Source organism: Molossus molossus, unplaced genomic scaffold (assembly GCF_014108415.1).
Source record: "Molossus molossus isolate mMolMol1 unplaced genomic scaffold, mMolMol1.p scaffold_m16_p_5, whole genome shotgun sequence".
NCBI classification, from domain to species: Eukaryota; Metazoa; Chordata; class Mammalia; order Chiroptera; family Molossidae; genus Molossus; species Molossus molossus.
Window position 1 is genome coordinate 57,375,637 of NW_023425388.1, and position 24,999 is coordinate 57,400,635.

The 24,999-nt window shown below is 48.8% G+C and overlaps 1 protein-coding gene across 1 annotated transcript; it reads left to right on the plus strand.

Moving 5' to 3' along the window:
* Window positions 1-22,053: 22,053 nt before the first annotated feature.
* HES1 (hes family bHLH transcription factor 1) lies at window positions 22,054-24,510 on the plus strand. The gene is made up of 4 exons (XM_036243221.1): window positions 22,054-22,411; window positions 22,545-22,640; window positions 22,859-22,946; window positions 23,601-24,510. Exons 1-4 carry the CDS (start codon window positions 22,304-22,306, stop codon window positions 24,149-24,151), a joined length of 843 nt encoding a protein of 280 aa, XP_036099114.1. The 5' UTR covers window positions 22,054-22,303; the 3' UTR covers window positions 24,152-24,510.
* The last annotated feature ends 489 nt before the right edge of the window (window positions 24,511-24,999 follow it).

The following is a 24,999-nucleotide window of genomic DNA, read 5'->3' on the forward strand; positions in this document are numbered from 1 at the left end:
GGATGCCCTGAGGTCCAGATTCTCCCGCTTCTATGTGGTCCCCAGTACTTGACAATAGCTTGTCGCCTGCCAGGAGAGAGTTGTTGGTTAGATTGTTAGACCTAACAATCTGTCTATCCGGTTCACTAAGGACACCATAGGTACTCAATCCATGGTTACTGAATGACTGAAAGATGAAAAAGCTATCAGCTGTATCGGTTCACTTTTTGACCAGGAAGTACTGAAACAGTGACAACCTCACCCCACCCCACATCCCCTGTGGCCTTGGACAGACCACGACTCTCCCAGCCTTGATGCAATTTTACTGGTCTAGCTTCTTTTTTTTTTTTTTTTTTTTTTATCCTCACCTGAGGACATTTTTTCATTTTTTGTTCAGATAGAGTGGGAGGGGGAGAGAGGGAGAGAGAGAGAGAGAAACATCGACGTGGAAGGTACACATCGAGTGGCTGCCACCCGCATGACCCAACCAGGGCCAGGGACAAACTGCAACTGAAGTACATGCCCTTAGCAGGAACCGAACCTGGGTCTCTCTGGACCGCAGGCCGACGCTCTAACCGCTGAGCCAAACCGGCCAGGGCTACTGGTCTGGCTTCTCACTTGACTCAGAGCCTTGGGACAAAGTTTTACATTTTGCTCGCTCTCTCTTTTTTTTAATTTGTCTCTCAGGTTATTAGTATGGTCTAAGACACAATTCATTCAACATGACACTATGGGGTTCAGCAAATGTCTGCAAATGAAGGGGTGAATGGATGCGGGACAAGGAAATCTCAAGCACCCACAGCCGTCCAGCCTTGGGCCAGGCGCAGCCTCTGAGGATGTGGAGGAAGCACAGGACAATCAGCGTAAGTCTCACCGCTCTTCATCAAGCTCCATCAGAACTGGTGTGTCTTCCCTACGGATCGTAAATGCCACGAGGGCAGGGGCTGGGTCTGTCTTGTTCACTCGAACTCCAACAACACACACACGGCCATGGGAGGGATTCGATGGGTGGCAAGGGAATCTCAGTTTTCAGCTTTGATTTCCTCCAACTGTGATTCCTCCGTGATCTGAACAATCCATTACACGTAGCGTCGTGAGCCTGCCGCTTCACTGTCCTTGCTCCTGTTTGCGATCTAAGAACGGTAGGGAAGGAGGTAGAACTTTCTCTCCGCAGTGGAAGATTACCTGGGGCCTTAAGCAGGAACCATAGCAGGACCTCCACAAATACAGCCTCAAAGGAGAACGTTAATCCTCCGGAGCAGGTGGCTGAGCAACAAGCAACGTAAACAATTCGCACTGGTAATCTCCTCGGAATGGAATGGTACAGTATGTCTTCAAACCTCCTTATACAAACGACTTCCTTCTAAGAGACAGGGAGGAAGTAACAGAAAAGGAATTTTCTAAAGTTTTTTAAAAACATGTTTTTATTGATTTTTTTTAGAGAGAGAGGAAGGGAGAGAGAGATAGAAACATGGATGTAAGAGACATCGATCGGCTGCCTTCCGCATGTCCCCTACTGGGGATCAAGCCCACAACCCGGGCATGTGCCCTGATCGGGAATCGAACCAGGACTGCTCAGTCCATGGGACGATGCTCAATCCACTGAGCCACACCAGCTGGGTGATTTCCTAAAGTTTTCAGATAAAATCAGTTATGGGACATGTAACAGGCAGTCCCTTGCTCAGCTCTGCCTCAGCCGAGGTTTCGGTTATAAACGAATGTACCGTCACTGTCTGGAGCTCTGGGCCTCTCTGCCAAGGCGTCTTCCTTCCTCACCTGTGCACTCACTGGAAACATCCTCTGTGATGCAGAAGCTTAAAAGCATTCTAAATTGGACATTCCCACCTAGTACCTAAGAATCAACATGATATCCCCAGGACCCATTCCTGAGACTCTGGCTCAATTGGTTTGAGGTGGGAGCCTGGAATCTGCAAATCTGCATGTTGTAAATTTCCCCAGGTAATTCTGATGGTGCATGCCCAAAGCCTTTGCTTTGAAAATCTCACTATTTCCGTCCCAGAACTAAAACTCTTCTGGCTTCCTAGGCCACCAGTTGAGCTCTCTTCCTCCCCAGACTCCCCAGCCCCCTGGACAAACCTCTCCCTGGGCACATGTCACCCTAGTATCACTGAACTGCAGCCTGAACTATTTCTCTAGCACATCACACAGTGTCTGGTGGGCATTCAGACAATGTCTGGTGAATCAATGAGTAAATAAGTAATCGAATGAGTGAGCGAGTGGGTGAACGTAACATCAGCACGGAGTAATTACAGCTCTTTCAGTTTCCTCCCAAGTCTTCCAACTCTAACTTGAGGAAACCATGACTTCCTGTTCGAGACCATTTTCATTCTCCCTGTCTTTGTGGCAGTCTCTCGGGGACATGGATTGGGAAGTCAGTACCAGCGGTGGGTCAGATACCCACCAGCGCTGCTGTTGTGTTGCCCTGGCCAGAGAAATGGCACCAGGACCTTCTCTTCCCTGCAGGAAAGCCCTCGTCAGCCAGGTCAGATTTGGGGAAAGACTGAGGGCTGGGGGTTTGCTCTTTTCTCCACATCAACTTCTGAGAAAAGCCTTGGGAGGGGAATGGTCTTCGGGCCGGAAATCAACAGACCCTCCCCCCTCCTGCATGACTGCCCCAGGCTAAATCAAAACCTGAAGCACTGTGTGCCATTCACGTGGGCTGCAAACCTGGGACAAGGCTCAGGGTGGGTGTTGAGGACAGTGTGATGTAAGTGAGGCTTGTGATGAAAGAGTCGCTGACAGACAGTGCAAGCCGACACCACGAGAACAGCTCAGGCTATGAGGTCATTTGGTCCAACACCTAGGCCTTCTGTTTTCTTCCCCTTGACATTCGATGCCCTGCCAGTTACTCAGTAACCAGAAATGAGGTGGGTCCCACAAAATTCCTGCATCTCCTTGGGGAGGGCGGGGAGGCTGTGCTTCCTTGATCAAGGGCACCTGAGGAAAAGCCAGAACTGGAAACCTGCCCCCAGGTTTCATTAAACAAAACGTGGAAAAGATATTCAGAAGCAAGTGGCATCATTCCTGAGGAGAGAGGAACGAGGATGCTGCATTACGTTTAACGCAGACTGTTCCCGGCGGGGAACGTGAACCTCGCTCCCAGACTGAACAAGTGTGCCAACTCTCAGGTCCAAGGAAGCAGCCAATTCTCAGAAAATCTACTTGAAGAGATGAGGGAGGGAGTTTTTGTTTGTTGGGGAACAGTCTGTTTGCTTTTTTATTTGTTTCTTTTACTACCCAATGTATGCCACACATATGACCCAACATACAAAGGTTTTAGAGCTTTAAATAAATGAAATGTTTTGGTGAGAGATTAGTTAATGCTTCAAAAAACTAAGTGCAAGCCAAACATATTTTCCTGGGAACAATTCATAGAAGTTAAAGGAAAAGAAGCTGTAGATTTTCCTCTTCAGCATAATGGGGGCGGGGGGAGTATATGTTAGTTTCCTGGGGCTGCCATAACAAAATACCACAAACCGGGTGACTTAAAACAACAGGCATGTATTGTCCCACAGCTCTGGAGGCCAGACGTCTGAAATCAAGGTGTCAGTAGGATCGTGCTCCCTCTGATTGCTGTAGGGGAGACTCCTCCCTGGATTCTCCCAGCTGCTGAGATTTGCTGGTATTACTTAGGGTTCCTCGGCTTGTAGATGAATCACTCCAACCTGTCTCCATCGTCGCATGGTCAACTTCTCCCTCTGTGTCTCTTCTTTTAATGACACCAGTCATATTGGATTAAATACCACCCCAACCTACTCCACTATGATCTCATCTGAACCAATTACATCTGCAACCACCCTATTTCTAAACAAGGTCACATTATGAGGTCCAGTAGGTTAGGATGGCAACATATTTTTTAGGGGACACAATTCAACCCGTAATAGGTAACAACCCCCAACAGCTGTAATCAGCCCAGCTCATAAAAGGAAATCACAAAGCCCACATGTCCATGTAGCTCCAGTCAGTCTTGGGAAGGCCCTTAGCTGTGGATGCATCTGTGATTCCGCCCAAGGATGGAAATGAGCCCTTCATTCTCCATGTCTTCCAGCAAATATTTACTAAGCATCCTGCACACACTGGATATGGGTGAGAGAAGTAAGACAAGGTTCCAGTTATTGGTGAAGAATACTTGAAGTAAAACTGTAGTTTTGTAATTCTTTATTCAACTGTCTCCAGCCCACCCCGCTTAAGTATGAGAAGTTTGAGGGCCAAGTAACCTGTCCCAGGCAGCCTTTGAAACAGGTCCCACGTATGCAATTGGGCTGCAAGGAGCAAAACCAGCATTCAAGTGGTTAAAGACAATGTACTCAGATTGAAGGAGAAAAAGTCCAAAGCCAGGAGGCACAGGGAAGAATCAGAAGACGTTAAGAGCCGGAGAGAATTTTTGAGAGCATCTAGTCGGTGGTTTTCAAACATAAACACAAGAACCAATGAATGTTTTTTTAAAAAAAAATCATATGAGGACATGCGGTGTGTGAAGAGGCAAAAGTCCAATTGTTCCGGTAGAAGGATGAGAGGGTTTGCCAGTGCCCCACCCCCACCCCCTCAGCACCACCTTCAGGCTCTGCCCACACTCCCTGGGGAGGAAACTCCTCCTGAGGCTTTGGATGAAAACCATGAGACTGCTGATGGGGAAACTCAGCCCAGAGAGGAGGCATGAATGTCGTCCTCAGGGAAATACACTGTGAGTCTGTGGCAGAGGCAGGACTGGAACTCTGAACCTTCCCTGACTTCAGTCCAGAGCTTTCTACACTACCTCATGTTCTCAGGGTAAAAAGTGGACAGGAAGATGGATTTTCCACCCTCTGGTCTCTCTTTTCATCCAGACTCTCCTTTTCTGCAGGTTCCTCCTTGTCCCCACACTGCATTTCCCGGCAGAGATCCATCCAGTGCTAGCCCCTGGGCAGATGCTCTAATCCTCTTTCCCTTCAGTGACTTTCTGGTTCTCTTCCAGCCAGTCATGCTGCAGCTGCAATGAGGCTTTCTAGCTCGACAGCCCTGATGAAGCCAACATTCCCTGACTGGCCCCACTCTATCCCTCTGTGGAGGAGAAATATCAAGATTCGTGAGACACAGATTGGAAGTGATTTCTTCACAAGTTCTAAAACTAGCTTTTTCTGATCCAGGTTTTGACAGACAGAATGAGTTGAGGAGATGCATACACTTCCACAAACTATTTCCAACTCCATTTGGGACAGCTTAGAAGTCTATACCCAAAGAACAGCCAATGCCCAGGTTTCTTAGCTCAGCCAACTCAACCCTGGGAGAAACTCCCAAGGAGGCCAGGTCTTTTCCTGAGGTGTCCTGTCCACAGTTGTGGTCAATTTGTCCTCCATCCATTGAAATTACTCTACAAAAACTCACTGCAACCTGGAGGACGTTGACTCCAGAGTCACTCTCCTGCCAGTCAAAGGAAGGACAGAGCAGTGCCTCCAGGGGTAATGAGCATTGAGGTGTGTATTCAAGACCTCTGAGTTCAAGTCCAGACTCTGCCACTTACTACCAGGTGACTCAGGATCAATCTCTTGATGATTCTTGAACCCATCCTGCTCAATAAATTAGGGGTTTGCCCAACAGTCATTCAACAAACACTCACTGAGCACCTACCATGGGCCAGGTGCAGTGCAGAGCTGTGGTCAGTATTGCCCCTCCCTACTTTACAGGCTGGTGTGGGGATCAGACTGTTATCTGAAAGTCAGTGGTGGTGATATTTATTTTATCCTCACTCGAGGACATTTTTGCATCTGTCTTCAGATAGAGCAAGAGGAAGAGAGGGGGCAAGAGAGAGAGAGAAACATCGATGTGAGAGAGACACACTGACTGGCTGCCACCCACACCACCCCAACCGAGGCCAGGGACAAACTGCAACCGAGGTACATGCTCTTAGTGGGAACCGAACCCAGGACTCTGATCTGCGTGCCAACGCTCTAACTGCTGAGCCAAACTGGCCCGAGCAGTGGTGGTTATATTTAAATGTTGTTTCTACTCTAAGATCCCTGTGGAGTGGGAGACATCTATCTCCTCAGCATGTCCTTTACTACTCCAGACCTCATTCTGAGTTTATGCCAAAACAATGTGATTAGATCTCATGTTTTTGATGACTTTCTATCACTCCACCTATTTTCAGGGCTGAGTTGGCATCTCAGAAACCATGATCCCTGCAAACAGGCATTCTTTAATTTTCCTTAAAATATTGGACTTTGCCTTATTCATCCTGCACTTCCAGCAAAGCCAGGCACATAGTAGTGCTCAACAAATATGCTAAATGAATGAATGAATGGGAAACCTTGCCTCTAAAGAGAAGAATTAGTAAAATTACAATTCAGAAGAAGGACAACTTTTGTGAGTTTATTTTACCAATTTCCATATAGACCAGCATTCTCTGTAATACTTTCCTGGCTGTGTGATCCACTCCGTGTTGCTTGTTCCCTGTGGACATTGTGTGTTGTCCAGCAGCCAGTCCCAATTTCAACCTCCTGACATCTTCCTGTTACACCAGTCACACAAAAGGGAGTGAGCGATGCGTGTGTCCCCTGCCACCCTCATACTGACTGCCAGGGCCCAGAGGAATATTTTCATCCAGCCTTTCTCCCTCTTTCTTTTTTCTTTTAAGCTTCTTCCAGTGATAAAAGGTGAAGCAAATTGAAATTGGCAGCTCCGTGGTCTTCAAGCAATAGGAAAAGTACTAGAGATCTTGTGAACCACACTTTTGAAAACTTTTTAAAAAAAATCTAATCTTGCCTCAATAAAAAACGACATCATGTCACTGTAGTCAGCAGGGGAAGGCCTGAGAGTTGCTGGCGGTGGCCCAGCAGAGTTCAGGGGTTCTTTTGGCTGCGCTGATTCCCACGGGAAAGGTAGGGGGAGGCGCTGCCTTTCAGGTGAGCCCGAGTGGGGGCGGGGAGCTCCCCCTGAAACCTCCCTGCAATCCCCTGCACTCCTGTAACCTCAGCTCAGGGCTGGCCTCCTCCACCCCTTCTCCCACCGGCCTTCCTGAGGTAGCTTTTGGCTGTGCTCCCCTGGCTGGCTGACTTGGAGAGACAACAGCCAACCTGGGAAATCTCAATGACAACAAATCTCCCTGTGAGGGCACAAACCCAGAGCCAAAGAAGGTGGTACCAAGTGCCCATTTCCACTAAGCGTGGTGTCTCTGCAAACTCACCCGTGTGGTCTGAGCCAAAGACAACAATAAAAAGGGCAGGTTGGCTGCGCTGTATCCAGCCCTCTGCATGGGAGCTGTCAGCCCGGGACGTGCAGAGCTGGGGCTGGTTTCACAGAACCGCAGTTGACGTGCAGATAGTTACTGTCTACCACCAGCCACCGACTGTCCATTAGCCACTCCCGAATGGGTCTATAAAGGATGGGTGGAAGTGACTGCCTCTGGGACACAGCGGGGGTGGGGTCACAGATAGAAGGGTTACTAGTGTACTGCCTGAAATTTTCAACCATATGCATTTTGTTGTTAAATCAATCAGTAGATACAGAGAAAAATTCATTAGCCGTAAATGAAAACTCAGGGATGCCTGCTTCTTCCTGTGCCCCTCATCTGACTTCTCAAACAGGGGTACACGGGACCCCCGGGGATACAGAGTGACTCAACAAGAAGAAACCTGGAACTTCCATTTTCTTGAAAGATTGGGCAGGGGGAGAGGCAAAAACAGTATTTCTGTATGAGAAGAAAACTGAATGTATGTGAAGTATAAAGCAAGACGTACTTGGGTGATTAGGAGGAAACAATGTTTTCATAGGCCATGTATCAACCCCACGCTGACGAAGCACTCAGTGCCACCTCTGTGCTCGAGGTCCCTGAGGCTGCAGGGGCGTTGGAGAACGTGTGTCTCCAGGAGCTGCGCTTGTGAAGTAGTCCAGTGAGTGTCCCCAACCAAGAGAGAAGGTGTCCCTACAGTGGGGCTGGGTGTGCAAAAGCTGAGCCTTAAAGGATGGAGAGGATCCTGTTTGGCAGAGGGGTGGGAGACGGGGAGCAAATAGCAGTGGGTTGGCCTGGGCAGGTTGGCCCTGGGCAGAGAGAAGTGTGGTGGGGTGCAAAGAGAATGAAGGTAGACCAGATAACAGAAGGCTCCAATGAGGGGCTGCAGAGCTTAGACTCCAGGTGGCCAGCTGGTACTTCTCAATCTTGTTCCTAAAGCCCCACTTCAAGGGGGAGGGGGAGGATCCATGCCCCAGACTTTCGGAGGTGGCCTGAAGCTGCTGGAGACCTTTCTTAGCAATGTTAGTTCTACCTTCAGGCCACATCCAAAACTCAGTCCCTCTTTGCTTCCATTCTGGTCCAAGCCACTTTCATCTCTTACCTGATGAGTGTCATAGCTTCTTAAACAGGGCCTCCTTGCCTCTATTCTTGCCTACCGCACAGCAGCCAATGTGATCTTTTAATAATACGACGTACATCACGTGACCCCTTTGTTCCAAATCTTGTAGTGGCTCCTGCCTTCTTCAGATCAACAGCCAGGTCATTAGAATGTCCCCAAACCTGCACCATCCGGCCCTGTCACTTTCCGCTTCATCACGCTCTCCTTCTCCTTCCCACTTCGCTCACTTTGCACCAGTCACAATGGCCTCCTGGCTTCCTTAGAGTACTTAGGCTAGCTGTGGCCCTGCCTCAGAGCCTTTGCACTTGCTGCTTGTTCTTTTGAGAAAGCTTCCTGCCAGATACATTCACACACTGGCTCCCCCTGCTTCAGGTCTTCTCTCTAAGGCCCTCCCTAATCATGCAGTTTAAACCTGCACCTCGGGCACTTTGCCTCTCCCTTCCCTTACTTGATTTCCCTCTATAGTTCCTGCCACCTTTCAATAGACTATCTAACCCACTTCTTTATTTTGCTGGTCTATCTCTTCATCTAAAATTTAGGCTCCAAGAAGTATGGATTTTTTTTTTTTAATCTTCTGCTTTATCACAATGTAACATCATGCAACTCCTCCTTCAGAAGAGTTGCAATTTATAAACATAGGAGGAATGAGGGAAATAAAACATCACTTTTAGATTACCACAATATTCATTGCCACAGACGAGATCCTTTGATAGATTCTAAATTTAATAGGCAGAAGTATAAGCAGAAACAGCATCATTGCATAGCTTTGAAATATCACCCCCCAAACGTGTAAGAAATACAAAAAGAGAAGTCATAACTGTATAGTAGACAATCCTGGAGAAACCATCTTCACCTTGTGATCATGGTTAACAGCAGTGAAACACAATGCTCTGTAGCCCCTGACCTGGTACCCTGTGAAGGGCGCACCACCTCTGGGTGTTGTTCCAGTAACGCATCTCCTCCATTTTTCCATGAAGAAACATCAGACGTTCTATGCAACAACCGACTAGTGCTCTTGAAAGTGTCATGAAAGACAAGGAAAGATGGTGGAACTGCCACAGAATAAAGCAGACAAAGGAGAAAAGACCAACAAATACACCATAGAATCCTGGATGGGGTCCTGGAACAGAGAGAAAAAAATACATTAACAGAAAAAAAATGGTAAAATCTTAATTAAGTCTGTAGCTCATAGTATTGCAGCAAGATTCTTGCCTTAGTTTTAATGATGACTCCATGGTTGTATAAGAGGGTAACGTAGGGGAAGCTGGTTCAAGGGTGGAAGTGAGCTCTACGTACTACTTTCACAACTTTTCTGTGTGTCTAAACTTATCTCAAAATTAACGAAAATGCTTAAGTGTCATCGGGGCAAATTTGGCAGTCTGTTTTCACTGAACGCTAGGCTTTGGGGCAGAAAGGAGGGGAAATAAGTCTAGGAGTTGTCATTAAAAGTGGAATTGTGAAAGAAGGGTCCACATAGTTAGTCCAAACAACAGATCAGTCGCCATTTCATAACTGCTTGTTTCGCACTGTTGTCAAGGCCTGGCAGGTCTCAATCTCTTGAACCCATTCTCTTCAGCCCACCAGCCCCTTGAGTCAAGGCAGGACTCCAGCTCCCCTCTGGATTACTGCTAAAGCCTTCCCTTGAATCAGTGAAAACAGAAGACCCATGAAGACTCCCTTGCAAACCGCTGGCATGGAGTGACCAGACGGGTCAGAAGAGAATGAAGGCACATGACATGGAACTGAGTGGGGAAGTTGCCCCAAAACTCCCAGCAAGTGAAAGGAAAAAAAAATCTTCAAAAATCTCCATCTCCAGTCTTGGTCACTGTACACAATCTTTCTTCTCTGGAAGAAAGCGGTGGCCACACAGCGTATCAAAGACTGAGATCCCATGTTATCTCCGGTTTTCACTCAAAGAATTCAGCATATTTGGGTATTTTTTTCATCTCCCCCTTTCATTTATTGTCTCAGGGTAAACACTTGTGATTCGTAAATGCCTGGCGAGTGAATCAGTATTCTCCTGTTCAAACCAGCAGAGGCCACATCAAACAATAGCCCACAAGGTATTATTAATCATTAAATAGGCACATATAGGAACACTCAGGCAAGGGAGCCATTTTTCTTTTTGTCTTTTTTTTTTTTTTTAAGGCAATTAACAAAGAGCAAACCTTGACTTTGACCCATTCAGAAAAAAAAAATTTTCTGTTCTTTTTCTCTTTTTCTATTACAGATTTAGTCAAATGCAAGGCTAAAAGGGCAAATATTTCATGTGGGAAAATGCTCCTTCCTTGGGGGTCTTCCTTTAACTATTAAACAATGGCCTGGATTTCAAAGGTTAGCACTCGCCTTTCCACATTCACATGTCTGAGAAAAACAGATGTGCTCAGCCTTGGTGGGGAGGGCAAGGGTCCCTGGTAGCACTGCTGTGCGCTCGCCACAAGCTGGGTGCAGAATGGCAGGGGGACGCTCAGAGCACACACGTCCTACTGAAGAAGAAACCAAGCCATGTCAAACGTACCTTGAGCACAACCATCCAACCCTCAGGGGGCCTCCCTCCGACACCGCTTCCTCCCATAGACTCTAGGTTCAAAACGGGGCTCCTCCCTCTGTGGAAGGTAGAACAATGGCATCACCTTCCACAGGTATGGAAGTGCTGAAACATTAGTGACTGAGGAATATTATTTCCTCTTAGGAGCATCTCTGATGAAAGATAACGGAACAGACAGAGGAACAATGTAGCACATCGTCACAGGCCCACAGAAGTAAGATGTCCCAGTTGATGCCAACTGTTCATAGCACTACCACCTTCCACTCTCCAAAGTCCCAGTTTGTACCTTCAAGTATATGGTCATCTACAAGAACTGCTGGAGCAGGAAAGCTCTGACATTCACCCCCCCCCCCCAATCTTTCTCTCATGTAAAAGCGACTGGGGTCCAGGGAGGGCCTGCCCGAGATGACTCTTTTGATTGGGTCCCTTTGCAGCCCGCCCATTCCTTCCCGGGGGAGGAGAGGAGGAGTTGCCCACACATCTCGCTGATGCCCCTGTCTCTGTCCAGAACTCTCCTTTCCACGGGACTGAGGCTCATTTCACTTATCAAGGCAGGGCCACACCAAGCTCTACGTGGGTCACAGACCAAGCCACAAGCACAGTACGAGGGTGGTAGAGACCATCTTCCCTGGCAAAGGAGAAGCAGCCAGATCCTTTTTTAGGTTTCTCATATTTCCATAGCCTGAGATTCATAAAAGACCGGCTGAAGCTTCTGCTTTGTCAAATACTCATGGACCAATTTTCCACAGAGGTTATCCAGAATTTCCTTGAGAATATTAACATCTGGTGACTTTTTTTTTTTAGATGAATGAGGGTAGCTATGTTACATGTCAGAGATACACATATAGCAATGATAAAAGCAGCTTAAAAGCTGTATTATATTCACAATATGCCAAGCATTGTTCTAAGCACATTATATATATTTGTTCTCATAACAAACCTATAAGGTAAGTAATATGAATACCTCCCCATTTAACCAGTAAGTAAATTGAGATACAGGAGGGTTATGTCACATAGCTAGAAAGCAAACAAGCTGGAACATAAACCAGGGCAGTCTGACTCCAGCGTCTTTGATTTTTAGCCACCCTGCTCTAGTTTTTCCTGGACATATATAGCGATATGCGTTCAACATTCCTATAAGAAATAATCACCAGGTCAGTCAAATCTCAGCTGTAAAACACTTGAAGTTCACAGAGGAAGGTGCTATTTAAATATAAGAGGCCATTTCACCTCGACTTTATAGCCCCCTTTATCAATATCACTCAGCATCATAAAACAACAGGTGTGGTGGGGTGCTCTATAAAAACAGGTGGTTTTGTATGCTGTATTTACTTATTGAACCCAGTGTGTCTGGGCATGATTGCTACGTTCTTCTTGGTTCTGCAGACTCTTTCATGAAGGGTGGGCAGGAAAAGAGAGTGGGGGTCGAAAAAGAGGTAAGCGGCGGTCCTCCTCCTGAGGACCTGCCCCGCTGCAGTGACCGCCCACCAGACTCTCCTTTCCCCCGTGTCTTCTTTTTTCGTTTCTTTCCCAGTTTTCCAGAAAGACCAGTGGTCTCCCACTGGCCTTTTCTCCCTTTCCATCTGCTGCCCAGTGGTGGAACCTGCTTGCTTAAATCTTACTTATTAACTATACATAGATACGGCAGAAAGCGATTACAGTAGAATTATTTGGGAGCTCAGTATCTCACTTTTTCCCATGAACCTTACCCTGGGAATTGCTTTGTACTTTCGTATTGCCATGTGGTGGTGTGTCTTTAATAACCATCAATAAAGATAGGCCTGGGAAAACACGGACAGCCACAGACTCCTCTAAATTCACCTGAATGCAACAAAGGAGAGCTCTCTGCAAGGGTGTCCTGGCTGCCCGAAGGGTCACCAGCATTGGTCTAAGTTAACCCATGCTCTGATTCAACAACTGGGAACTCTTGGTAAAATAGCTGACCCTTTGAGGGGTCCATTAAATTGCCGATGACATACACTTCTTTAAGTCAAAGTTCATTTACGCAATTATTCTCCAAATATTTGAAAGTTAATTCAAGTTAATCACAGGTAATTGGAAATTGCATGGCTTTAACCCCCGACTGTATTGTCTGACTAGCATCTACACAGGTTCACTGGATACAAAGAAAATAAGCTAAGACTCCTCCCTTCTGTCTGGATGACAGGTACTTCTAGACACCCAGTCTAGGTCTGTCCCAGGTGCTGGACTTTGAGGGCAAGTGAGGAGAGTGTAGAGGGTTGAAAACCACCCAGGACAATTTCAGCTACATGAACCTGATCACTGGGCCTTGTATGGCTGTGGGAGCCCAGCGAGATAAGGGCCACAGTTGGATACGTGTGTGATGCACACACAGCTTGCGATCTCCTCGGGAAGCCAGTGACACTCTGGGACTTTATCAACAGCCCTCCACGGGCCAGGCAAGCATGCTGCACACCAGCATTTCACAACAGAGCTCCCCTGCCTTGTTCCTCTCGCACTGCAGTCAAGACTGGCCCTGCAAAAGGAGAAGTTCCTTTTCTCTTTCTCATATAATGTCTCACCCCAAGCGGTCCCCTAACCTCTTCCAGTCTGTGTGATTTTATGTTATGCCTACAGCAATACAGCTGGCATAGAACAAAACCAGTAGGAAAAGTGATGCAGGTTGCAGAGTTCTACAGGGCCCTCAGTCACAGACCTGGTCTCCCCTCCTGAGGTCTTCCAGGAAACCTCTCAGCAGGCGTTGGATGCTGACCTAAGCAGCTCTAGCCTGAACCCAGAAGAGACTATGGTCATCACCTTGCCATGTCTTGTCCAGCACCTGTCCAGTCATCTTGCTCATCTTACTTCCCCTATTCCTGCTCCCCAGCTTCTCACCACGAGGTCCTCTTTGCTCCAAAAATACATCCTCCGCATTAGTAATATTCTACACCATATTGTCCCCTCTGTTCCAGTTTCTGGAAATCTTATTGTTGCCTGTGGTTGAGGAAAAAAATGTGGTTCTCTCCTGGCTTCTAAGTTCCTGCCCTGCCTTGTCTCTCTGGAGGTACTATTTTTCAGAAAGCTAGCTCATCTTTCCTATGCCATCCCTGCAAGGAGCCTGGGGCCCAGCCAAAGGTCTCCTGCACTGACCACTTGAATCCTCTCTCTCCCTGTCCTCTTACCAAAGTCCCTCTGACAAAATGCTGCAATGGACTAAAGAGTGCCTTGTCAACTGTCAAGTACGACAAAGCAGGGAAATAGGCACCTCCAACTCGGTGGAAGAGACCAGAAGGTCCCAACCATGCCAGACCCTACCAGTCTTAATGCTGCAATCTGGCAGCTGCCTGGGACATCTTCTCTCGTTCCCTAAGTCTGATCCCTAAAAGGAAAAGACAGGGGTGGACAAAAGTAGGTTGAATTACCAGACATCATTACCTAAAAGCTAAATCAGAAGTAAGAATATGAAATAACAATAAAAAAAGACAAATAATGTGAACAACTAATAAGTAATACAAGAATAAACTGTTTCAAGGATTCAAAACTGTAAACCTACTTTTGCCCATCCCTGTATATATTTTACATGCAAAAACCATTTATCAAACACTTGGAAAATCCCTCATGTGTCTCACCTTCCTCTCTACGAAATGTGAAGTCAACCAGCAGCTCAATGTGACTGTGCTGCAAAGCCTTCACTAGATTACTAGCATCACGCCTTCTCTGGTCCTAACAAAAGCCTAGTATTGATGGAACATGATTCAGGGGCTGGAAATGTTCTCTCCCCAGATCTTCCTTTTAGAGCACAAATAAAAGAAACAGATCGGCAAGTATGAGAAAGAAAGGATGACATGTGGCTTGGCTTGGTTTGGTTAGGATGACCAGAGGCAGGCTGGCGGTCCTGTGTAAGCCCTGTAAGTAGCTTCCTATCTCCTGGAACTCAGAAATCAAGGTCTCTTCTTGTCCAGAGGTTATAGGGTAATAAGCAAATCCAAGAGAGAATCACAATGTAGCAAGCCTGGAATTCAACCATGCTCTGTACTGGGTATATTCTGTCATTCTGCTAAAATCCCTCACCAGTGCATAGCTCAACCAGAAAACCCAATGGGCTGCTTCCGGCTGCTTCCCACATTCCCCTCCCCAGGGATAGAGCCTAAAACCTGGGCGAGGGCCCTGACCAGGAATAGAACCAGCAACCTTTTGGTGCACAGGACAATGGCCAACCAACAGTCACACCAACCAGGGCTTGTTTTTGATTTTTTGAGAAATCTGATCTGATATCACCATTTGAGCAGCCAGCAGCAAGCCAAACAAATGCATGTTCTGGGTTGAAAAGGGGCTAGGCTCTGCCCTACCTTCCTGAGCCTTCCAGAGACCCCCACAGGAACCAGCCAGAGTATAGTTCTGAGCCTTTTACACACAAGGTCAGATCCCTCAGGGATGACCTCCTGCATCCTGGGCTTGCAGGCTTGCCTCACTGCAATGCTGCTCAGAGGGTAAAAGGTTAGCTAAGAGCACATTTCGAGCCTTCTCACCAGACTGCTGTGGCCGGGCCAAAAGTGGGAATTAAAGGCGCCCTGCCCCCACCCCACTGGGAAAGGCTTTCTTGGCAACCATCGTCTTTCAGAGCCCTTTAGAAAGTGCACATTCCCCCCGTCTCATTGGCTCTAGTCAAGTTTTCCAAGAGGAGGTGGGGGTGGTGGGAAGCACTACAGGCTGCTGTTAGCCAATGTTGAAAGCTTCTGTCTTCTGCCTCCACCCCCCGTTAGTGGTCCGAGGTCCCAGCCTGGCCAGGAACCAACTAAGCAGTTTTGTTCAGAAGTAGCGACTTATTTTTATCAAAGGTGGAATGCAGAGTTGCAGTTGTTTGTAATGCCTCCACATGGCAACAGGACTCTTGTTCCAAGCTCTAGGGAACCCTCTTTTCTCCCTAGACACTTGGCTTTCTGGCCCATCCTTTGCCATCCAAAAATTGGTGCAGAGCAGCTCCACTGCCTCAGAATTAAGAGAGAGGGAAAAAAAGTTTTGGAAATTCAAAGTGTCTTTATTAATGTGTCTATTTTCAAGCCAGGCCTTGGTGATCCAGCTCTGTAAGTCTCACCCTAAATTCACCCAGGACCACGGTACTGTGGTGTGATGGAAAGAGCTCCCAGCTGGCTTCTGGCCCCACTCTGCACACAATGCTGTGGACCCCTGAGCCAGTCCCTTGCCCTCTCTGAAGCTGAGAACCACGTGTAAATGGAGACTCTGGCTCAGTTCCCTCAATCTTTTGGGGTCACAAAATGCTTTGAAATTCTGCTGAAAGCTATAGACCCTCTCCTCAGGAAAAAAATAACGCATCCATGCCCTGGCCGGTTTGGCTCAGCGGTTAGAGCGTCGGCCTGTGGTCCTGAGAGACCCGGGTTCAGTTCCCGCTAAGGGCATGTACCTCGGTTGCAGTTTGTCCCCGGCCCTGGTCGGTCGTGCGGGTGGCAGCCACTCGATGTGTCCCTTCACGTCGATGTTTCTCTCTCTCTCTGTTCCTCTCTCTCCCTCCCACTCTACCTGAACAAAAAAATTGGAAAATGTCCTTGGGTGAGGATAAAAAAATAAAAAATAACACATCCATTCATTCTTTCAAAAAGTATTCATAGAGAACAATGTTGCATTCCATTTCACGGGCTTTATAGGATCTCTGCGAGTCCATCCATGAACCTTAAGGGAAGAAATCCCAGTTATGAATTCTGTCGAGACGAGCACATATGAACTCTTGTCTAGAAAAACCATAATAATAATTCTGGTAAAGGATCATAAAACTACTAGTCAGGCAGGTGCCAAAAAACAAAAGCGGTGAGGCAGTCATTATGAAGGTGATCTCAGGCTTCCCTCCCCTTCCTGGTGCCCCACCCGGCACGCGCGGGCAAACACGCGTGCACCACTGGCCTGGAATGTGCTGTTTCTGGGCACTCTGACTGCAGGGAGCCGGCTGCAGCCCTGGAGAGATGACAAACATCTCTTCTATCCCGGACTTTATTTTTCTCACGGTCTCTGAAAGGGCTGCGATCAGGTGATATGTGTGGGACTGCTCCCGGTACAGGTGCGGAGCAGGTACCAAGGGGAGGAGAAAATCCGCCCAGTGTGTGCTTACTCAAGGCTCTTTCAATAGCTCTCCCAGGATAGCTCTTGGCAGGGCAGCAACCATGTCTCTGGCAGGCTGCAGGGAATCTGAGTGTGAGAAAGTCAGTCAAGCGGAGGAAAAGGGAGAAAAAAAAAAGCTTCAAGTCCTCAGGCAAAATACCTTTTTTCTTCATCTCTAACTCCCTTTCCTTTCTGTAGCTTTAAACCAAACCCACAAACCATTCAGATACTTCAGGACAAAGGGGAGTCTCACTACATGTAGATGCATTATTTGTTTTACGGTTTAAAGCAAACAGGTGAAGCAATAAGACAGAGAGAATCGCCCTTCTTGGGGTCAGAAAAGAGGAAGGATAAAACTCGGCAGCCTCTGGTGTACTTACTGGGCATGACACAGTGGCAAAAATGTCTGTGTGTTGCTGGTCTCACAGTGGGATCAATAAGTGACCGCTGATGAACAGGGTTCAATTTTCTGTTTGCTTTGGGGGAGAAAGGAGGATGGCTAAAAAATAAAGGCTGTTTCGATCTAAGAGGAGCCTTTCAAATCCAAAAGTCTGTTCTTGAGTTTAGGAGCTTAGTTCTCTATTTGAGAAGGGGTGGAAAGAAGGTCAACTTGGTGCTATTTTCACTGCCCAGGATAAGGATACTGAAAAATAGTCTGTGAGCACATTTGCAAAGAAGCTTTCTTCTTAAATGGTTAGGGTGGAGGGCTAGCAACTTCCTGGGTTGGTTTTTATCTTTGCTTGGCCCAGACACAATTCATGACAAATTTTTAGTTACTTAACTGACCCCTCTGTGTATCTAAAAATGTGTGTGTGTATGTGTGTGTGTGTATGTGTGTGCGTGTGCGTGTGTGTGTGTGCGTGTGCATGCACGTGTGAGAGAGAGAGCTAGTAGCTCATTATACCCATCTAAGCACTACTAAAGTAGCCATAAACGAGTTGCTGATTAACTGTCTGACCGAGGAGGCGGCTGTAGTAGGCACTGCAGTGAGACCCTAACTTGACTATATTAAACATTCATTCAACATTCTCCATGCACCTTCAGGGTGCCAAATCCCGAGGAGATGAAAGTTAGACCAAAAAAAAGAAAAGAAAAAAAAAGGCTCTCAGGCTAGAAGGGACAGGAGTGGCATGCCCAACTAGTTAATTAGGGCCCAACAGCAGTCTATGTCATAGCAGAGCTTACTGGAGGAAGTCACAGACTCCCATAGATTTGGGGCGGGGGGCCTGAAAATGGTTAACACGCTTCCCTGGGAAGAGTTTAGTTCCTTGGAAGAATCTGGGTCAGAGTATTTAGGCACTTTTTAAAAAGTCAGATGCTGAGCAGAAGCATTTTAAGAAGCTTGCAAAGTCTGCATGGCAGAAAGGAAGGTAACTTCATAGGCTCATTACCTTTCACCAAGAGGATTTCAAACACATAGGAAAACTCCACTATTTTCAAAAGCAAAAGACAATTTTCTGTCATCATCACTTTTCCATGTTTAAAATAACAAAGAAAAGTCTTACCCCATTGGCCCAGGTTGCAGGTCAACAAAGGAGGCATTGTTCATCATTTCTTCTGAACATGATAGGACAGAGCCTGCTCTGCAGTGTGTTAAGAAAACACACACACACACACACACACACACATCCCAGAGTAGCCCAAGGGGCAAAAGTGAGTAAATCAAGCTTGCAATGAGCTAAGATTTGGCTGCAGACTTGAGGGCTGTCCTGGAAGGTGGAAATGAGGCTTGAAAGGTTAATATGGTCAAAATCACAATGATTCCTTAGTTAGGCTCCAGGTTCCAGGGGTACACTGCATTAAAGGGTAAGCAGGTTTCTGCTGAACTTGGATCATTGGCAGTGTGTAGTCAATGCCCAGGTGAGCTGGTTCTGGGCAGGTGCTTCTGGGTATCAACCTACACCTGTCATTTAGGAACTTCTTTGACTAGCTTGAACCTCCTAACTGGGCTCACTGACTCCAAACCCTGCAACCCATTCTCCACACTTTCACTAGAGCCATCTTTCTACAGGAGAACCCTAATGTCCCTTCTCTGCTCAAGAGTATCTCATAGCTTTCCACTGTTCAAAGATAAGTCCAAGGACCTTTGGCAAAATGTCTAAGGGTCTTGTGACATGGCTTTAAGCCTCCTCCTTCAGTCCCTTCTTATACCTCTGACAATCACACACCCTGGGCTCCAAATCATGTTCCCTGAATGAGAACCTCAAGTTCCACTATCTATGCCTTTAATGCCATGGGTACTTCCATCCTCCCCAGCTCCATAACCCACATTTCCAATGCCCCAAATTATATTTTTTTAAGATACAAAGTAGCAGGCCACTTCCTCCAGGAAGTTTTCCAGGATACCCCGATTTATGAGTAATTTAATAATCATAAACCGCCCTAGCATTTTACTTCTACCTAGACACATAACTGTTTCTATTGAACCTAGGACATACCAGAGGAACATACTGGGAAACAGATATTAGCTTCTGAATATAGTATTTCTAGTCTGTGGGCTTCCTGGGGGCAATACCAATTTTACTCACCCCTGTATCCCCCAAGTAGACCTATACTGTTGCCCGTACATGTGTGCATTAGTGTTTCTTTTAGATTCTCCTGATCTCTCCGGCCATCATCTAAACCCTAACAGAAAGGAATAGTAGAGGAATGCCTGGTCATCAATCCGAAACTCAGGGTCTGTCTGCCTCCGGTTGACTGGAAACTCCTTGTAGGCTGCCACTGTATCTCTCAATGTGCTAATCCCGAGGATTAACACAGTGTCTGGCATAGAGCGGCGCTCTATAATGAAAGAAAGAGGCTTGCACAAAGTCACCCCGAGTCAGGAATCGCTGAATCTCAACGAGATCTGGTGAAATCATTTACAACATTATCTCAGTGGGGAGCTCGGAGGAAGGAAGGAATGAAGTGTCTGAGAAATGTGTGCCAGGCCTTCAGCTGCCTCCAAACAAGGGGAAGGGCGGGGTGGGGAGAGGGGGGCGACATCAAACAAGATGCCAGGGCTGCCCTGAGCCGCCGGAACCTCGCGCCGAGCTCCCAGGCGGCGGGAAGGGCAGAGGGGGTGGGGCGTGGGGTGGACGACCCAGGCGGGAGGGCCAAGGGCGGGAGGGCGGCGGCGGTGGCGGCCGGCCGGGGTAGTGCGCATCGCCCGCCCTGCGCGGCAAATCCCCCAGGGAGGCCGCCGCCAGAGCCCTGGCGCTCCCGGCCCGGCGCCCGCCACGTGGCACCCGGCGGCGGCGGCGGCGGCTCCTCCCGGCGCGCGGCCCGGCCAGCCGGCAGCACGCAGTCGTCCGTGCCGCCCGCCTCCTCCCGGCCGCCCGCCGGCGGCCTCCCGGGCGCAGTGAAGGGGAGCTGCCGGGCCTCCCTGGACCCCGGGAAGAGGCGGGTGGCGCGAAGCCTCTTTAACCGCAGTCGCCGAGTGGAAGCAGGAGGCTGACCCGGCCGCTTCCTAAGTGCGGTCAGGCATCTCGTGACCGCGGCGGGCGCCGGGAGCCCTGCGGGGGGAGGAAAGGAGGACTGGCCGGGGCAAGGAGCAAACAAGAAGGTCCCTCCCCCTCCCCCGGGCTGTTGCTAGTGAGGCTTTCGCCTGAGTTAAAACCCCAAGCCTGAAATCAGGGGTGGAGTGGGGCGCTGGAATAATTCCCCACTCTCCACCCTGGGGCGTGCGCTCCCCGCCCGGAAGGGATGACCTTGGCCGGGGGGGTTGGCAGGGGAAGGGAGCGGTAAGCGCCGGGGCTCGGCTCCCAGCCCGCCGCCCCCTTGAATTCCCGGCCAGGAGGGGGCCCCCGGACACACACGCACACACACCACACACCACACACACACACCACGCAGCTCGCGCCAATGAGCCCCGGCCTGGGGCAGGGGGCGGAGTTTTCCCAGGCTTGAGCACAGCAGCTGCTATTTACCTTCTTGGCTTCTCCCGGGGACCAGGAACCAGCCCCCGCGCTCCGCCGCCCGCCGCCGCCCCCCGCCTCCCTGCCCCCGGGGCGCGCGCACACACTCACACACGCACGCACACACACATCCTCCCTGCCCGGCCGCAGCCGCGGCGGCAATAAAACATCCTGGCACGTGCTCCGGCTCCAGGCGCGCCCTAGCCGGCCGGCTGATGTCAAACTGCAGCTCGGCTGGTGTAGCTCTTAAAGGGCCCGTGCGCGGGGTGCCGAGGCTGCGCCCGCCGCCCGCGAGACGAGGAGGGGAGAGGCTACCGCGCTGCCCGCCACCTCTACGTGTCACAGAACCGACAGCCTGCGGGTGGAAAGGGAAAGGGTGGCGAGGGTGCGTTCGGTCCCTAAGGCATTGCCATAAAAGTCCCCCCTGTTTATCTTTCATTTTAAATTCTATTTCCTTTCTGCCCAGTTGGAAATTATTCTGGTTGTTTCCTGGCGAAGCGCGGGGTCCAAGCCCCAACTCCTTAAGTGGAATGAAGGACCGGGATCAAAAGCCACCTAGCTCTGAACAACTTTTCAAGTGGAAGGTGGAAGGCATTTTTTTCCTTCTGTGTGCAAAAGGATTTTTTTTTGTCCTTTTTCTGCATGATCGACTTTCACCACTCCACCCTACCCCACCTCCCGCTCCCAATGTATAGTCTGAGCGGGAAATTACTTAGATGTTTCGGTAACTCACAGCCTTGCACATGTTCCCCCTTTTCTTTTAACTCCTGCAAGTATAATCTTTTATTTTTGTCCTTATGTACCTTTTAAAAATATTTTTCAAATGAACTTACTAGTGTCAAAGCAGCTGTTACACATTTGAAAGGAAATAAAGAGCAAAGATCCCAGCCCCCAAAGAAATAAACTAGTCTACAGCAAAACCAATGCGGAAAAAAATCCTGCCTAAAGCAAAGCCCAGCAGGGATAGTACCAAAGGGTTAAAATCCTTTTGATTGACGTTGTAGCCTCCGGTGCCCCGGGCTCAGGCGCGCGCCATTGGCCGCCAGGCCTTGTGCCTGGCGGCCAATGGGGGGACGCGGTCCACGAGCGGTGCCGCGTGTCTCCTCCTCCCATTGGCTGAAAGTTACTGTGGGAAAGAAAGTTTGGGAAGTTTCACACGAGCCGTTCGCGTGCAGTCCCAGATATATATAGAGGCCGCCAGGGCCTGGGGATCACACAGGATCCGGAGCTGGTGCTGATAACAGCGGAATCCCCCTATCTACCTCTCTCCTTGGTCCTGGAATAGCGCTACTGATCAACAAGTAGCCATAAGATATTATAATAAACCCTTAGCACTTGCTCAGTAGTTTTGGGAAAGTCTCTAGTGAAAGGGACATAAAACAATTTTTTTTTTTGGTCTGTGAAGGGCTCCAAAAATAAAATTCTCTAGGGATTAAAAAAAAAAAAAAAAAAAGCAGAAAATGCCAGCTGATATAATGGAGAAAAATTCCTCGTCCCCGGTGGCTGCTACCCCAGCCAGTGTCAACACGACACCGGATAAACCAAAGACAGCATCTGAACACAGAAAGGTAAGGGCAGTACCTGTATCTCTCTGCAGCCCCAAGAAGTTAAACCGGGGTTGGGGGGGTCTTTTATCCTTTAAAACCCCCGGGGTGAAATGGCAGGTCCCATGGGAACGCAGGATTTTTTATTTCTTTACAGTCATCAAAGCCTATCATGGAGAAAAGACGAAGAGCAAGAATAAATGAAAGTCTGAGCCAGCTGAAAACACTGATTTTGGATGCTCTTAAGAAAGATGTAAGTGGATAATGCTGCTTTTTTATTTTTTTAATGAAACACTGTTTCTTAGATCCTCTCAAAGGCGGGTCTTCCCCGCCAGCACTGCGTTCTCTGAGGCGGGAGGGCTGGTCCCTTTAGCGGGAGTCTGAGGAGGACGGGTCGTGGGAGGGATCCCTAGCACTCCGAGGCCGCTGGCGGGGGTCTCACTTGCCTTCCTTGCCTCCTCTTCTGTGCAGAGCTCGCGGCATTCCAAACTGGAGAAAGCAGACATTCTGGAAATGACAGTAAAGCACCTCCGGAACCTGCAGCGGGCACAGATGACGGGTAAGGACGGCTTGCCGCGCGTCCCCCTCTGCGGGCGTCCCTCTCGCCGGGCGGTGATTTCTTTCAGACTTCCGCCCGTGGTTGTGAGAGGCATTCAGCTACATTTTACTGCCTTGGCTCACTCTTATGTTCCCACGGTCTGGGGCTTATTTATAGCCACAACTCCAAGTTGTTACTGTTCCGGAAAGGGAGGGAGAGTGGTTGCAGCGGCGAGGGCGGCGGGCGGCTTGGCAGTGAGGAAAGCGGGCGGGGGCGAAGGACTTAGAACCGTGGCGGTTTGAGCTGCGTAGAGTCTGGAGGTCTTCTGTTTTAGCAGCCCCTCCTTCCCCATTATGGAAGGGGAAATGAGGTTTGGATGGCGGGGGAGGGCATTACCCAAGGTCACATCGCACGCGCTGAGTGTGTGTGGGGTGGGGTGGGGGCGTAGCTCTAGGGCCGAGGTCGGTTTAAATCGAGCAACTGAGACTGGAGAAAGGGAGCGTTGCCAAGCTAGTGAGAGAAGTGGGTGGTTTTACCAAACCCACCTCCCTAGCCAGAGGCAGTTCTGCGGGCCCAGTGGTCAGGGAGGAGCGCCGCGGGGACCTCCCAGGGCGGAGGCGGTGGCCTCGGGGCCGGGGCCTTTCGGTGACCCGTCTGTCTCCTTCTGGCCTGCAGCCGCACTAAGCACAGACCCGAGTGTGCTGGGGAAGTACCGCGCGGGTTTCAGCGAGTGCATGAACGAGGTGACCCGTTTCCTGTCCACGTGCGAGGGCGTTAACACCGAGGTGCGCACCCGGCTGCTCGGCCACCTGGCCAACTGCATGACCCAGATCAACGCCATGACCTACCCAGGGCAGCCGCACCCAGTCTTGCAGGCGCCGCCCCCGCCCCCTGCAGGACCCGGCGGTCCGCAGCACGCGCCATTCGCGCCGCCGCCGCCGCTTGTGCCCATCCCCGGGGGCGCGGCGCCCCCTCCCGGCGGCGCGCCCTGCAAGCTGGGCAGCCCCGCTGGAGAGGCGGCTAAGGTGTTCGGTGGCTTCCAGGTGGTGCCGGCTCCTGATGGCCAGTTCGCCTTCCTTATCCCCAACGGGGCCTTCGCTCACAGTGGCCCTGTCATCCCAGTCTACACCAGCAACAGCGGGACCTCTGTGGGACCCAATGCAGTGTCGCCTTCCAGCGGCCCTTCGCTCACGGCAGACTCCATGTGGAGGCCCTGGCGGAACTGAGCGGCCCAGGCCACCCCTCCCCGCAAACTCCTCAACCTTTCTCTCTTCCCACGGGACACTAAACAGGAATTTGGACGCTGAGAGAGAAGAGGACTTTTGTGATTAACTGGTTACTTTGTTTTTTTAATTTCTAAAAAGTTACTTTTTTGTAGAGAGTTGTATTAAGTGACTGACCATGCACTATATTTGTATATATTTTATATGTTCATATTGGATTGCGCCTTTGTATTATAAAAGTTCAGATGACATTTCGTTTTTTACACGAGATTTCTTTTTTATGTGATGCCAAAGATGTTTGAAAATGCTCTTAAAATATCTTCCTTTTGGGAAGTTTATTTGAGAAAATATAATAAAAGAAAGTGAAGACTTTTATGTCTTAGAACCGATTATTTCAGAATATTAAAAAATAAAGGCACTTGGTAGAACTTGAATTACATGTTATCTGAGAATTCAGGAACTGGCTCTTTTGTTATTCAAAGAACATTTTTTAAATCCATCAAACTTTCACTATGTACTATATTCCATTTAATTTGTAAGAACCCATCTGATAAGGCTTCTCTGATCAATTAGTGGTAAATCTCTTAAAGGATTTCAAATATTTAGTTATAGTTGGGTAGGTCATTCATTGTACTAGCTCCTTCTGAGGAAAGTTGAACAAGACTGAATTCATGAAGTTAATGGATCTAGTACCATTGCCCAGGTCACTTAAGGGAGGCTCCTGCAGCACTTACTCCCATTGGGTAGTTCAACAACATCCAAAGTAAAAACACTCAACCATTGCCGCCTCCAACCTTAAAGTATTGGAATCTTCCTTTAATTAGTCCTTAGGTTCAGCTAGACATTACCTC